The sequence below is a fragment of the Pseudomicrostroma glucosiphilum genome (genome assembly GCF_003144135.1).
Source record: "Pseudomicrostroma glucosiphilum strain MCA 4718 unplaced genomic scaffold BCV69scaffold_8, whole genome shotgun sequence".
Taxonomy (NCBI): domain Eukaryota; kingdom Fungi; phylum Basidiomycota; class Exobasidiomycetes; order Microstromatales; family Microstromataceae; genus Microstroma; species Microstroma glucosiphilum.
Genome location: NW_020289920.1, coordinates 842,274 through 855,673, shown reverse-complemented (window position 1 = coordinate 855,673; position 13,400 = coordinate 842,274). Strand labels below are relative to the sequence as shown.

The 13,400-nt window shown below is 56.8% G+C and overlaps 6 protein-coding genes across 6 annotated transcripts; 3 read left to right on the top strand and 3 right to left on the bottom strand.

Annotated features, from left to right (window-relative positions):
* Window positions 1-133: 133 nt before the first annotated feature.
* Window positions 134-3,737, bottom strand: BCV69DRAFT_249556 (hypothetical protein; the record flags this gene model as incomplete). The annotated part of the gene is made up of 2 exons (XM_025490343.1): window positions 134-2,718; window positions 2,792-3,737. The coding sequence occupies 2 exons, from the start codon at window positions 3,735-3,737 to the stop codon at window positions 134-136; spliced, it is 3,531 nt and encodes a 1,176-aa protein (XP_025347673.1).
* A 697-nt stretch (window positions 3,738-4,434) lies between these two features.
* BCV69DRAFT_283396 (DUF1748-domain-containing protein) lies at window positions 4,435-4,979 on the top strand. Its single transcript, XM_025492695.1, has 2 exons — window positions 4,435-4,543; window positions 4,645-4,979. Exons 1-2 carry the CDS (start codon window positions 4,452-4,454, stop codon window positions 4,910-4,912), a joined length of 360 nt encoding a protein of 119 aa, XP_025347672.1. The 5' UTR covers window positions 4,435-4,451; the 3' UTR covers window positions 4,913-4,979.
* BCV69DRAFT_211687 (hypothetical protein) lies at window positions 4,761-5,189 on the top strand. Its single transcript, XM_025489754.1, has one exon. The coding sequence runs from the start codon at window positions 4,913-4,915 to the stop codon at window positions 5,132-5,134; it is 222 nt and encodes a 73-aa protein (XP_025347671.1). The 5' UTR covers window positions 4,761-4,912; the 3' UTR covers window positions 5,135-5,189.
* Window positions 5,190-6,288: 1,099 nt separating this feature from the next.
* Window positions 6,289-6,717, bottom strand: BCV69DRAFT_249577 (Rad52/22 double-strand break repair protein; the record flags this gene model as incomplete). Its single annotated transcript, XM_025490345.1, has 1 exon — window positions 6,289-6,717. A coding segment is annotated over one exon (429 nt), but the record flags the coding sequence as incomplete, so codon positions are not given.
* A 674-nt stretch (window positions 6,718-7,391) lies between these two features.
* On the top strand, window positions 7,392-10,538 carry BCV69DRAFT_283395 (DUF155-domain-containing protein). Its single transcript, XM_025492694.1, has one exon. It carries the CDS (start codon window positions 7,719-7,721, stop codon window positions 10,440-10,442), a length of 2,724 nt encoding a protein of 907 aa, XP_025347669.1. The 5' UTR covers window positions 7,392-7,718; the 3' UTR covers window positions 10,443-10,538.
* Window positions 10,459-13,399, bottom strand: BCV69DRAFT_283394 (oligomeric complex COG6). Its single transcript, XM_025492693.1, has 6 exons — window positions 12,323-13,399; window positions 11,661-12,243; window positions 11,251-11,574; window positions 11,079-11,171; window positions 10,929-10,997; window positions 10,459-10,860 (listed from the first exon to the last, which is right to left on the bottom strand). The coding sequence occupies exons 1-6, from the start codon at window positions 13,300-13,302 to the stop codon at window positions 10,570-10,572; spliced, it is 2,340 nt and encodes a 779-aa protein (XP_025347668.1). The 5' UTR covers window positions 13,303-13,399; the 3' UTR covers window positions 10,459-10,569.
* Window position 13,400: the final 1 nt, after the last annotated feature.

Here is a 13,400-nt window from a genome sequence, read left to right as displayed (position 1 = left end):
GCATCGCGAGTAGGAGGCGATCCAGGAGGAAAAGCCGTCGGGCCATATACCAAGAGTGCGGCGTAGGCCACTCGACAGCAAGTCAAGGAGCATCTCGTTACTGGCCCAGCTCATCTTCCGATCGCTAAACACTTCACCATCCCCTCCACAGAGAATGTGCTTCACTCTGCGCGGCTCCATTATCATTTGCGCCCGCTCCCCCTTGCTGGCCTGCCATTGTCGAGCTAATGATCCTGTGGACATGGCAGAGGTAATCTACCATGCTCATCGCACCATTGTTCTCGTCTTCAACGAGCATGTTCGCCGCTTCTACCTCGCTGGCATCGCGATTCTGTCGGGCAATCAGCACAGGCAGAGCGGGCTTGTTACGCTGGCTGGCGAAGGAGGCCACGAGGGCTCGGACTTGGCTGGACAATTTCGTTGGCAACTTGGGCAGCTTGGTCATGCGCGGGTCCAGCTCGTCGAGGGAATTAACCCCGTACAGGTCATCAAGGAATCGTGGGTTGACTTCCGCGCCAATCCACAGTAAGCAGTTGTCGCCATTTTCAATCAGATAGGCTCCGTGGGGCTCCATACGGTGGAAGCTGGGTCGAATCAGAGGTGGACACCTGATGCGTACACCAGTGATTTCTGTGCCGTCGTCCTGCTTAATCTTGATCGGTGAGCCGTCCTCTGGCGACATCTTATGCAGAGCGATCATGCGTGGGTACAGCATTGACATGGTTGCTCCAACGCCTAGCGAGCGGAACATTCTCATGTAGTACGCACGTACGTCAGAGGTGACGTTGCCACCCTTCACTGCCTTCGTCTTGTTAACGGCAAGAGTGTAGAGCGGCAAGAGCTTGAAGGACTCGGGCAGTATCAGCTGACCAGGAGTCGAGGATGCAGCGCAATTCTTCCTGTAGGCAAGCAGGATCTTGACGCAGCGGTCAGTCAGATAGTGACGCACGTCCTGAAGACTCTTGCTTTGCACAAGTGTGCAGACCTCCTTGTTGTAGTACGTGATCGTCGAATCCAGATCTGCATACCTGAAGACGTTGCCGAGAATGTTTGTCACGGGCACTGCCACATTGTGGACCCTGACCCTCCTCTCTCCATACGCCGTTGTGTACAGCAGAGCACACTGGAAGTGAGCCTCTTGCTTCTCGTTCAGGCTGCCCTCGTGCTTGACCAACACAGAGACACAGCTGTCAGCATCGATGTTGGCGAATTCAAGGTCGGTAGCGTTACGCTGGAAGAAGTTACCCAGATGCTGAGTTGTCCGTAGGCCGTTGGAGCATCGGAGTCGCATGGTCGCATTGTATCCCACCTCTCGCAGAACAGTCCGCTGCACTTGAGCCTGCAGCTTGACTGTATCACGCACAGGGTCGAAGCGAGGGTGGAAGAAGACTTCACCTCCCGTCGTTCCTGCAAGAGTGCTGATCGTGGCTACGTCAATGTACTGACTGGGGAAGAAGAATACGTTGACTCCGATACCGGCGTCGATGCACTCTTCTGCCACTCCGCGGTAGAAAGCATCGGCTGGGGCAAAGAGCTGCTTCTCCTTGTCGGTGCCATACAGCTTGGTGTCCTCGCGGTGCTTGAGGTGTCCAGGGCCAATGGTAGGAATGGTGCTCAGGAACAGGTTGACTTGACCACCGATGGTGCTCAAGCAGGCCTGGGCACCTCGCACAGCAGCTCCTAGAGCTGCTTCCGACGTCATGTTGTCAGCAAAGATGTTACCTAGATTGTCCAGCAGGCCTTCAACCACATGCTTGGATTCCCACGGATCGGCGAGAAGTCCATCGCTAATCGGTACGAAAGGCTCATCGATGTCTCCCACTACTAGCATCTGGGCAGAATCTAGCTCTGAGCTAAGGTTGTAGAAGTGCAGCACACGGTCAAAGGTCAAGATCGCGACGCGACTACCGTGCGGCAGCCCAAAGCCGGGTCCTTCTGCCTGAGCGCCGTCACTGGTCTCTCCATCCTTGGGTGCCTCCCTGGGACCATAGAGCGCTTCACGAATGCTCTCGGTTGCAGCCTTGAGACTGCCGCATCGGATGGCAGAGTAGCTGACGTCAATGGCGAAGAAGTAGGTCAATGGCCTGGGAGCTCGGATAGTGGTTTTGCCTGGTCCTGAGCTGAGATTGTTGAGTGCATCAGTAGCTGCTTTGCTAGCCGCCTTTGTGGCGGCTTTCGCAGCAGCTCCCGATTGGCCAGAAAGTCCCATCGTCGATCCGGCGAAGCCGTCCATGTCGGAGCCTGTGTCTGGCAATGGCGAAATTTTGGCCGTCTCCGTGTGCGTTAGGGCAGGAGCGACAGGCAGCAGAACGCTGGAGGGCGGTCTGGACTGAATTGCCCAGTACTCTCTCGGAACCGTGAAATCCACAGATCCTCTTTGCAGCTCCAGTCTCTGGTCAAAGTCTGCTCTGCGGCCGCTCATGTCCAAGTTGCAGAAGTAGTCAGCTGCCACCTCTGTCGCTGTGCCACACAGATTGCAAATCCACTTCTGACCGCCTTCCACGAAGATGGCCCACGGATTGACGTACGCTCGGCAGCGCTTGCAACGTGGAGGTCCGGATGGGCCACAGTCGATGGTTGGGACTGGTTGCTCATCTGGCCGAAGCTGAGCAAAGGGTTGGATGTTAACGGCTAGAGGTAATTGAGCAGTGGCAGCCAGTTCATCAGAGAAGGGTATGCTGTATGTGGTCAAACGCATGTGCTTGGGATTGCAGTTTCCTGAAAAGTCAAGACAGAGGCAGAGGATGAGCTTCGACAATCTCTCGCGATAATCTGAGTCCTCTCTGCTCACCTTGATCAGCAGCTGCGTAATCAGTTGTACTCAACGGTAGCCCTCCCCTGCCACAGGTGGTGAACCACTCCTTATCGAAGAACGCTTGATCGGCCTCTTGTGGTTCAATGGGAGCCGGAACCTGATCTGGATCAATGTTGGCTTTTGGGCCTCTCATCTTCTGACCAGCTTGGTGGGGCGGCTGAGATATGCCACCGGGGCCTTGACTCTGAGAGCCAAAGAATTGCGACCCAGCAGCCACAGCCGCTGGCGTGTGGGGGCCAGGTGCACCGGGCGTGATAGGTACATTGGCCTGGCGCTGCTGTGGATTTGTTTGACCCATGCGTTGTTGGTTGGCAGCAGCGTGGTGAGGATGCAATACGTTCCTCTGCCCGGGAATCTGATCCAGCGCATCATTTACATCGCCCTCAAAGTCGTGTGGCTGGTCACCATACTGGGCAAGGCGGTCGGCAGCAGCCTTCTGCCAAGCCATCTGTTGTACGGGATTGGGAGGTGCGTCATTCCAGCCGGCGTCTGTTCCAGCAGTAGGATCTATGGGCGCATCTTGGTGGTAAGCGCGAGCGCTACGCTTCGTCCTGGCTGGACCGGGTAGGTCTGCAACGCCCGGCGAAGGCGAGGCGCCCGGCTGCTGCTGGGGACCAATGTTCATAGACGCCATCTGAGACGCCAAGCCCGGCTGCTGCTGAGGATTCGGCTGCTGTTGGGGTGGCATACCTGGACGAGGCTGAAACTGCTGCTGCTGCTGCTGCTGCTGCATGGGTGGCATGCCTGGTCGAATGCTGCCGGCGCCTGGAGCTGGTGAGGCCCCATTACGCTGTGGCGGCATCATCGGCAGCACACCTGGAGCCATGCTCTGACCCGGCGTCAGGCCTTGAGGAGCTCCTTGTCCGGGGAAAGGTGGGCGTGCGCCAGGTGGGAAACCCTGCTGAGGTTGGCCCGGTCTCATGCCTTGTTGACCGGGAGGCCCTGGCGGCGGGCGAGCTGTGAGGGAAATGTAGAGGGAGGTCAGTGAATGGATCCTGGTCGAGTGATAAGCGTCTTGCTTCCTCTGTCTCACCTCCTGGATACCCGGGCTGCTGCCCACTGGGCATACCGGGTCGACCTGACATCATACCAGGCTGAGGAGGTCTTTGCTGACGCTGGTAACCCTGGAATGCAGAAGCTGCTTGTGCAGGCTGCCCTTGCGAGGGAGGCTGTGCCATGTCGTAAAGAGGTTGGGAGTTGGACTTGACGCCAGGGGAATATGAGTCTCGGGGCAGGGGTTCTTCCTCTCTGTGTGCCGCCGAGCAGCAAGTCTGACGAAGGGTATCAGAGTAGGAATGCTCAGCTCTACAAGGTATGCGGAAAGGAGTGTGTTCTGCTCGAGAGTGATGATGATGAAGAAGAAGCGGAGACGGGCAGCGGTGAGCAGGGCTGCCAAGGCGGTGATGGTGGTGGTATGCACTTGGAAGGATGAGTAGCGAGCGGTGGGGGAGCGCGTCTGTGTCTGTCCGGCGCTGATTCGTCCTCGCTGTGCTGTTGCTGTCTCCCTCCCTCCGTTCCGATCCTCGTGTTGTTCCGCTCCACGAGACGCATATCAAAGTGTCGGTCTCAGGTCTCAGCATCCTCCGCGGCCACCAGGCACAGTCTTCTCAATCGTATTACTCCACCAGCTTTCGCGATGGCCATCATCAGCAAGGCCATCCACTATTCCCTCGATGCTGTGCTCCTCTCCACTCTCCTCGCCGGCGTCAAGCGAACCACAGGCTACACGTGAGTGCTGAGCATAGGACTTCATTGGCACCCAGACCGAGGATCCAAGCTCAAGATCAACACTGACACTTCCTTCACTTACACTGTGATCCACCTGCCAGACCCAACCAATCGCAACTGCCACTGACAACAGACCCGACTGTGTCTTCTCTCTTCACAAAGTACTTGGCCGTTGGCGAAGAGGTCTTTGATTACACCGCAGGCTGGGCGCACACCAGCAAGTACTTCCAGCAGACCAACCCCACCTTGGGCATGGCTGATAACCTTGAGGAGGTGGCCAGAAGATTCGGAGAAGAGGCGCGCAAAGGCTTGGGAAAGCAAGGGAATGCAGCCAAGGAAGGAGGCGGAAGCTGGTGGGGGGGGCGCTAAATGAGCAGGAGTGGATTCTGCTGCGCTCAGACGAAGATACTGGCGAGATGCGGGGCAAGCAACCTCGGCAGCACCTGCTCTTCTGACTCAAGGGTAGCAACGCCTCGGAGTGAAACGAAGCCGAACTCTTGCTTCCCGATACTGCAGATCCATCAATCACCGCTCAGACTCCCTGGCTCGACCGTTTGTACTATCTTAGGCCTTGTGCAATGTATTATATAGCGATGATCGGGAGCAAGGCGCTCTGCATTGGCATGGATAGTAGCGTCTATGAACAGGGGGCACCCAAGCGACATACTCTACAAGAAGTGAGCTTTGCATTGCCCTGCCCCTCACCTCTTCTGCCTTTTCACCGACCCTCCGTCGTCCACCTCCAGAGCCCTCAATGGCTCCCTTGGTTCTGACAGTCCCTCGTTTCCGTTTCTTTTCGCTCCGCCTGCAAGACTGATCGCAGGAGAGTTCGCTCGATGTGCGCCCGCGGTCGAGAGGGACGTGACGCCGCCGATAGCCGCACCTGTACTTTCTTGTTCGAGACTCGGACTGACGAATCTCCCCGCGCTCGGAGCTCGACGAGGTACTGCCTGAGGCTGAGCTTGCCCATTGGCAGTCACTCGCGTTGCTTGTGCCCTATTGCCTTCAAGAGCCTCTGCAGCCGTACTCAGCGCCCGATCATCGATACCTTCCATCATCTGGGCGGTGTCCGGTCGTACCTGCAGTCCGCCGTTGCCAGAAGCAGCGGAACCAGTGGCAGCAGCACTACTGCGCGCCCATTTGGCTCCAGGCTCTTTGCCATATACTCGGCCGGCAGCAGACTCTGGCGCTGCTTTGGGCGGTAGAGGCTCGACAGGCACGGCGGGAGCACGCTTGAGTTGAGGTGGAGGGCGAGAACCATTGCTTGGACCAGACTGATCGGCTCCGGCTGGGCGAGATCCCTGTCCTGCTTTTTGTTCGCTTGCTTGAGCGGCTAGCAGCCTTTGCTCTTCTTGGCGTGCCCTGAAAGCTGCTTGTCTCTCTGCAGCTAATGCTTGGCGTTCTGCTCGAATTCTCTCTTGCTCTGCAGCTGATGGCCTACCATCGCCGTTGCTGCCATTAGTGCTGGGAGCAGCAGTAGTGGACCTCCTCAAAATATTGCCTTCTGCACTGGTGTTGCCGATGGAGTCCCCTTGGTGGCCGTTCGAGACGCCATGAGTACCAAGCGAGGTACGAGGTGCAACGCTGCTTGCCGCCCTGCTCAAAGCTGGAACGCTCGGAGCCGAAGGATCCGATCCTATCAGACTAGTGTCTTGCTCTTCCTTGACCATGGCAGGCGGAGGTGGCGCATTCGAGTCCGTTCGGCGATGGAGCTGGGTGACATCATACTTCTGAGCATCGGGCCGCATCTTGCTGACTGCTTCGAGGTACTTTTTGTCATACATGCAATTGCCGACCAGCCTTCCGAATGTCCTCAATGATCTCTTCAGCGCGTCAGTAACTGCCTCCTTCTTTGCCTTCTCGAGTGCAGCCGCTTTGCCTTTTGCATTTTCGATGTGACCATAGCCGATGTCCTCGTGGAAAGTGCCGTCTCGCAGAGTGACCCTCATAATTGCGCTGACACCGACATTACATCTGCTTCCGTCCGGACTGATGTCAATAAAGTCGGTATCGAGTCTCACTAGATTTGTAGACCAGCCATTGAAACCAAAGACGTCATTTGCAAGATCGATTGCTTTCCAACCTTCGAGATAGTGTAATTTGGGTCCCCCTCCTGGACCAGCTCTTGATGAGACGTACTCTGGGCCGAGCCTCTGATTGAGCTTGGCCTGCATGGTGGCAAGCTGCCGCATGCTTTCCTCCCCAGCTTCTTCTCCATACCACCCTAATAGAGGCTTGATGTCGGGTTGGTCAGCTCCAAAGGCGACGCTGGCTGCCCTGTTGGCCACAGACGGATGAGTGGCCCATGCAGCGTTTGTCCCTCCTCCCCCTCCATTATTGGTAGTCTGGCTCATAGTCCTATTCAAGCCGCGTCTCTGAAAGCCGCTGTTGGACGCCATCGAATGGTCTTGCTCCGAGTCGAGGGTCTCGAAGGACATCTCGCTGGGTTCGCCTCCGCCAAAGGGCTGATCATGGTGCAGTCTACCGCTCATGGGTTCGCGCTTGATGGCCGCTTGGGCGGCTGCGTGCGCCTCTCCCTCTTCGAAGGCTTGTAAGAGTTGCCCAGAGAGGTTAGCTGCTGCGTTCATGCGTGTGACGAGGTCGCAGACGAGGGACGAGGGAAGAAGGAGGAGATGGGAGCAGCGGACGACGTGGTGGATCGCGTATGGGAGGCGAGGCGGGCAAGGACTTGAGTAGTCTAGTGTTATTCCAAATGGACCGACGCGCTCCCTTTCCGTCGGACGCTTCGCTGCTCCGTTCCGATGAAACGGCTGGGATGAATCATGACTCCGCCCATTTCGTCATCCGCTGCTGCTCCTCGTGGCTCTGCCTCGTCTCACCTGCCATCCTGCCTACCAATCATCTCCACTCCCCTCCCCGCGACGCCGCCATGTCGAAGTCTGGCCAGCAGTCGCAGCTGCCCATATCACTCAGACGTCCCTCGGATGGCGCAGGCGAGGCACAGGAGGCAAGTCCTCGTAGGGCGTCTAGTACTTTGCCTGGTCTCAGCTCTACTGCTTCCTCGATCCGGGCAGCCAGAAAGGGCGCCGGGGCATCCTCTTCCAAGAGTCGCCTCGCCCAGCCCGGCTGGACTACCATAGAGGATGAGGGAGACTTCGAAGAAGGGCCAGGAGATACGCAGAGACAGCTCGATGAACTTCGGGGCGGTATCTTGATGCCTGGTATGGGCGCCAGAGGGGCTCCCGCCAAGCCTCCCACAGGTGCCGCAAGTAGCGCTACCTCTGCCGTTCCGGAGGGATCTGCTCCAGGTCAGAGCAGCGCCAATGCAAGCAGCTCCGCCAGCAGAAATAGGATACCAACCACGCTCAAGAGCGCTCTCAAGAAGCCTGCCCCATTGATCCGCAGAGCAACTGGAAGTACGAATGCCCCGCAAGCCGGATCTGCCTCGGGAGGAGCTGGTCAGGCAGCAGCTGGCAGCGGAGGAGATGCCGCTGCGCGAGCAAAATCTGCCGCTGCTCAGAACCGCTTCAAAGGTACCCCTCCCCGAGCCATCCGCTACTCACTGCCTGTGAGAACGGAGAAGCCCGTCCGAACCACCAAGATATCTGGCAAGCATATCGTATTGCCTAGTGAGAGTCAGCTGGCTCCCCTACCCGGACAGGAAGAAGACGACGATGACGATGACGACGATGACGACGATGAAAGCAGTAGCTCTAGCGACGCCGATGAAGCCGACGATGAAGACCTCTCCCGGGCTAATCTAGACGAGGAAGAAGCTGAAAGGCAGAAACAATTGCGCAAAGACCAACGAGAAGCCGCTGCCAAAGCTCAGGAGGAGCGACGGCAAAGAAAAGCAGATGAGAAGGCAGCCCGCAAGCCCGATACGGCTGCTGGGCACGCCTCTCGAAAGACACCCACAGCAGGTGTGCCTGGTGGACTCTCGCCAGCATTTACGAGGGGACCAGCCCACGCTAGGGCACCACCTCGCATCCCGAAAGCGTCTGGACCCGCATACCATACTTTCGAGAGGCTGGCGCCCTCTTCTCGCGTGAGGACTCCTCTCCCTCGCCTTACATCGTACGCTATCGGGACGGACCTCCACATTCCGACCCTCAACGGCTTCCTGCGTCGTGAGCACAGCGTACGTCCTCGCCTCTACGACGAATGTGCTTACGTCGTCTATTTCAAGCCTCTCTTGCCAGGTTTCGGTCGGGCCAACATTCGAAGTAGCCCAGAGGCCAAAGTTGGTAGTCCAGGTGCAGAAAGCCGACGCGAGCGAGAGATGGAAGAACGCGAAGAACGTGGTTACGTAGGGTCTTACTTTGCGCCCAGCAAGGACGACAATGAGGAGTCGATGGACCCGGAAGGATACATCCAGGGCTTTGAAGGCTCTGGCAGTGGAGAGGGAGAGCAGAGGAGGGGCGGCAGCAACAACAATAATCGGCAGGAGCAACGGCGTGAAAGGCAGGACTATGGGGGAGAGACCACTGAAAACGAGACCGAGACCGAAGCTGAGCGCGGTGGCAGCCACGATCTGGACTTAGTATCCAGCCCCGAGGGAGCTAGTCACGTCAGGCCGGGGAACATGACCATTGAAGATTCAGAGCCAGACGAGCTCGATTCGATGCCTACGCCTCGAGCTCTAAAGCCCCGCGACAACGAGGTTCCTGGGGATGACATTGACGCGCTGGAGCAGCTCGACGATGTCATTCGAGAAGAGAGTACCTCAAGTCCTATAGAAGGTGAAGCACTTCCCGCTGATGCGGCCGGAGCTCTCGATATGCTCACCTATCAGCAAACCGAGAGTCCTTCTCAGAAGGGCCTTGACCCAACAAGTGAGACCGATGAGGTGGCTCTGAATGCACTGGAAGGCGGTGATGAGGTCTCTAAGCCAGATCGCAGGAATTCCTCCCCGACACGCATTGCCGACGGCGTAGGCCATGCCTCCAGCGATAGCGCACCCTATCAAGTCTCGACTGATGACCAGCCCCAGCCGTCTGCACCCCAGCAACGTCGACGTCGCAACAAGACAAAATCCCGCAAATACTCTGGCCCCAATCAGTCTTCTCACAATCACGACATCACGCAGAACATGCTTGCCCCTCGTAATATCCTCGAGGCTCTGCAGGTAGCTGAGCTGGTCATTTTGCCGTATGGCGTCATCGTCTTCTACAACTTCACCGCCAGCGAGGAGCGCGACATCATTGACGATGTCATTTCCTCTGGCTGCGTACGAGGTCCTCTTCCTCAGGACGATGTCGAACAGGAGGCCTTCCACTTTTGCTACGATCCCACGGTTCCCGCCCCACGAATCTTCAACGACTTTTTCACCTTCCGCGCACCCAATCATCTCCTTAAGCTTTCCCTTGCTCATGCTATCGCACAGAGTACCAAGCTGTCGGTGTTTGAAGAGTCGATGCAGAAGACGCTCGAGCTCACTTCACACATCCCCAAAGAGCTCGCCTCCTCTGGCGAACTCAAGCTCAAGCGAAGAGAAGCCCTGAGATTGACGGGTAGATTATTCAAGCTGCGTGTGGATGTGAACCTTACCTCGAATGTGTTGGATACTCCAGAACTCTTCTGGTCCGAAGCAACCCTCCAGGCTCTCTACGATGCGATTCGCGAGTATCTCGAAATCGACCAGAGGGTAGGCAATCTCAACGATCGACTCAAAGTCGCCAATGATTTGCTGGAGATCATTCATGGACATGTCGCCGAAGAGGCCATGAGCAAGATCACAGTGGTCATCATTGCGCTCATCGTAGTGGCATGCATTGTGGCCTGCGGTGAAATTTCAGCAAGGCTGATCCTGCATGCTCGCAGTCGCTCAAACGAGGAGCAAGTGATGATGGCATACATGGCCAAACTGGCCATTGCTGGAGGTGAAGGAAGCAGTCGCTTCTTCGACAGCGCGGGACAACTCGCACTTGGTGCCTGAGGGCGTCACTCTGTTCAGCTCATACTACTTGAACATTCTTTACTTTGTACAATTTGATTCCTCTCCTCGAATGTTACGCATCTTTGTTCGTCCTCTACACCTCCTGCCTGCCTGCTGTGACGCAGCATCACACCTCGACCCCAAGCAGCATCCTCACCTCTTCTTTGCTCCTCTTTAGCACCGTCCCGCTCCACTCGAACCGATTCCTCTCATCCTTGATCGCATCAAACACCCGTTCGTACGCATCAGCCAGCCGATGCAGAGCCTGGTTATGCACGGAGGAGCGTATGGAGGGGGAAGAGAGGTGGGTGAAAAGGGTTGGGGAGAGAAGAGAGGGGGAGGAAAGGAAGGTACTGAAGGTGCTGAGGTAGCTCTGGATCTGCGGTGGTGTCGTTGTTGGATGATGGGAGAGAGGAGTCTGAAAGGGGAAAGGCAACGGTAAGGAACAGATGCAGGAGGCAGTCCTCGACCCAGGCTGGCACTCACTGCTTCATTCTTGGTATTGATCGCCTCAATGATGGGGGCGAGGCCGCTCTCGATGAGTAGCTCAGCGTACTGAATAGAGCGTGAGGGGCAGGGAGGATCTCAGTTGTAAGCAAAGGTCCTCAGAGATCGGCATCAGCAGCGGCAACTCACGTCAACTTCTGCCAGCTCGACAGCAGTGTCGTCGATGACTGTCTGCAGCCTCTGCGTTGTGAGAGGGACGAACTCGTGCCTCGACAATGCGCTCTGGAGCGATACGTCAATGAGATTTGCCGAAGTCAGTTTGAGCCCACTACAAAAGGTGTCGCCACTATCGTCCACTCACCAGAATGCCTTCAACACAATTGACTTTCAATACCAAGCCCTGCTTCTTGGCTTTCTTGACCTCCTCCACTCCTTTGACTGTTGAGCCTTCGCTCATCGTATCCTCCATCCTCTTCACGAGCTCGAGCATAGGATCCACCAATTGCGCGACGACAGCATCGAAGTCTGCAATGGAAGAGGATACTTCCTCATTTGCGCCTGTGTGTCCCTTCTTCCCATTTATCGGCAACTCTGATATAGATGCCTGATGGACAGAGAGGATCTCGCGGAGAGAGTCGACGGCGCCGACCAAGGAAGCAGGTGGGGAGAGGCTGGAGTCGGGAGGCTGCCGATGAAGGCAATGCGGAAGATACGCCTTCAACGAGTCTTCTCCAACGATACTGAACCGACATGCTACCGTCCAATGCTCACCTGAATGAATCTCAAGAGACTCCTTCCCTGCCTCTCCAGCGTGCCAAAGAAGGCCTGATAGCTGGATACGCTGATCTCCTCCAGGGTCTTGGTCAATGAGACTTTTGACCCAATGGTGCTTTGCATTGTCACCTTGTAGAACTGCACCAAATTCGCAAGCTTGAAGGGTACGATGCATCCTTCCTGAGACCGCGTCGTCTGCTCGATGCGAACTTGCAGTGGCCTGCAACACCCCTCTAGGCACCTGTCCAGCAGCTCTCGCATGTAGATGGCCTTCTTACCTTGAGGAAGACCCTTCTCCCCCGAAGACCAGTCGATGCTGCCTTCGATACCTCTTCTCCTCTCGCCTGTCTTCCTTCCTCCCTCACCTTCCGCCTCGCCCAGTAGCTGACCCAGAAATTCTCGCTCTGAAGCCACAGCTTGGTGTACCCAGGCTAACATGTCGCCGACGTATCTAAGAGGATCATGGGCGTGTAGCTCAATTGGGCGAGAGTTGAAGTCCGGGGAGCCACGGGTCAGAGCCTGCTGAAAGGCAGAAGACAAGTGCGAAGAGCGAATCGAGACGAGTGTCTGAAGTGCAGCCCTAAGAGAGAAGGGTAAAGTATAAAGCAAGGCTGTCAGTAGTCACTCTCACGCCGCTTCCACCCCAATCACGATCTTACCTCAACAGGTCCTCTCGCTCGTTCATGGTTCTTTTCACTGCCTCTCTGAGCGTATCGCTGACGTCTAGTCCCTCTTTGGGCGTCTGTCTGAATTGGAAGCTGAGGTACCGCCCAATCTTGTCGTATGCAGCGTCCAACTGGCTACTGGTGCTGGCCATGACGTCGGTACCAGCTCTGGTTCCACCACCGACTTCACCTCCTCCTTCCAGGAGAGCTCTGCAGTCGGTACGTATTTGGTTGAGGCGGTCCATTGCCTTGAAAAGAGACTTCGACACTGGCAAATCTCTGTTGCTTATCGTCTCCGCCTCTGCCGGCTCCAGTGTGAAGCGAGCCAGGAACAAGTCCAGTAGTAGGGCTTGCTGAGACGTGGTGGCTCGTTGCCTTTGCAGCCCCTCTGCCTGCTCCAAGAGCCATCTGGTAGCGTCATTTGTGCTGGAGAGACGAGCGTCAACGTCGTCGCATGCTCTGCCCATCTGACGAACATTGTCCGAGACTGCCTCGATGGCCTCGTCCACTTCTTCAAGGATCTTCAAGAAGTCGTCTCCGGATTGTATCAGTGCCAGCTGGGCGTCCTTTTCCAGATTGGCCTTTGCTTTTCGGATGTCTACCTCGACCACCTCTGCCTTGTCTGCAGAGGTATCGGCGCTGCTGCGCTTGACGGTCCGTCGCCTCGGCCGTGACTTGTGCTGCGCTGGCCCCTCGCTGGCCTTCTGCTTGCCTCTCGAGGTCTCAGAGGCAGGGTAGAGCTCTTCGAGTGCCTTGAGAGCTTTCCTTGCAACTTCGTCGTCGTAGCTCGAGGCTGGCTTGGTGAGGATGGACCGGAGCTTGAGTGAAATGGGATGCGACGATGGCAGTAGGGGCCGACTGCTGGAGGATGCAGCGTCTGCGGGAGGGGTATCGCTGTAAGGCTGTGTGGCTGCCACGATTTGAGCATCAGACGGCGGTGTGAGGTCCGTGGATGGGACGTCGCTCATGGCCATGGTCATCTGCGGCCAAGTGCTTCGCCTGCACCAATCAGCGCTGCAGTGGGTATCTATCTGATCTCGGGTGGTAGTTGGTTTGCCTGGTATGGTGGTGT

Coding starts and splice junctions, on each gene's coding strand:
- BCV69DRAFT_211687 (XM_025489754.1), top strand. CDS start 4,913: ATGAGCAGGAGTGGATTCTGCTGCGCTCAGACGAAGATACTGGCGAGA.
- BCV69DRAFT_283396 (XM_025492695.1), top strand. CDS start 4,452: ATGGCCATCATCAGCAAGGCCATCCACTATTCCCTCGATGCTGTGCTC. Junction 4,544..4,644: donor AAGCGAACCACAGGCTACAC/GTGAGTGCTGAG, acceptor TCCACCTGCCAG/ACCCAACCAATCGCAACTGC.
- BCV69DRAFT_283394 (XM_025492693.1), bottom strand. CDS start 13,302: ATGGCCATGAGCGACGTCCCATCCACGGACCTCACACCGCCGTCTGAT. Junction 10,998..11,078: donor TCGAGCTGGCAGAAGTTGAC/GTGAGTTGCCGC, acceptor CGCTCTATTCAG/TACGCTGAGCTACTCATCGA. Junction 10,861..10,928: donor TCAATACCAAGAATGAAGCA/GTGAGTGCCAGC, acceptor TTCCCCTTTCAG/ACTCCTCTCTCCCATCATCC.
- BCV69DRAFT_283395 (XM_025492694.1), top strand. CDS start 7,719: ATGCCTGGTATGGGCGCCAGAGGGGCTCCCGCCAAGCCTCCCACAGGT.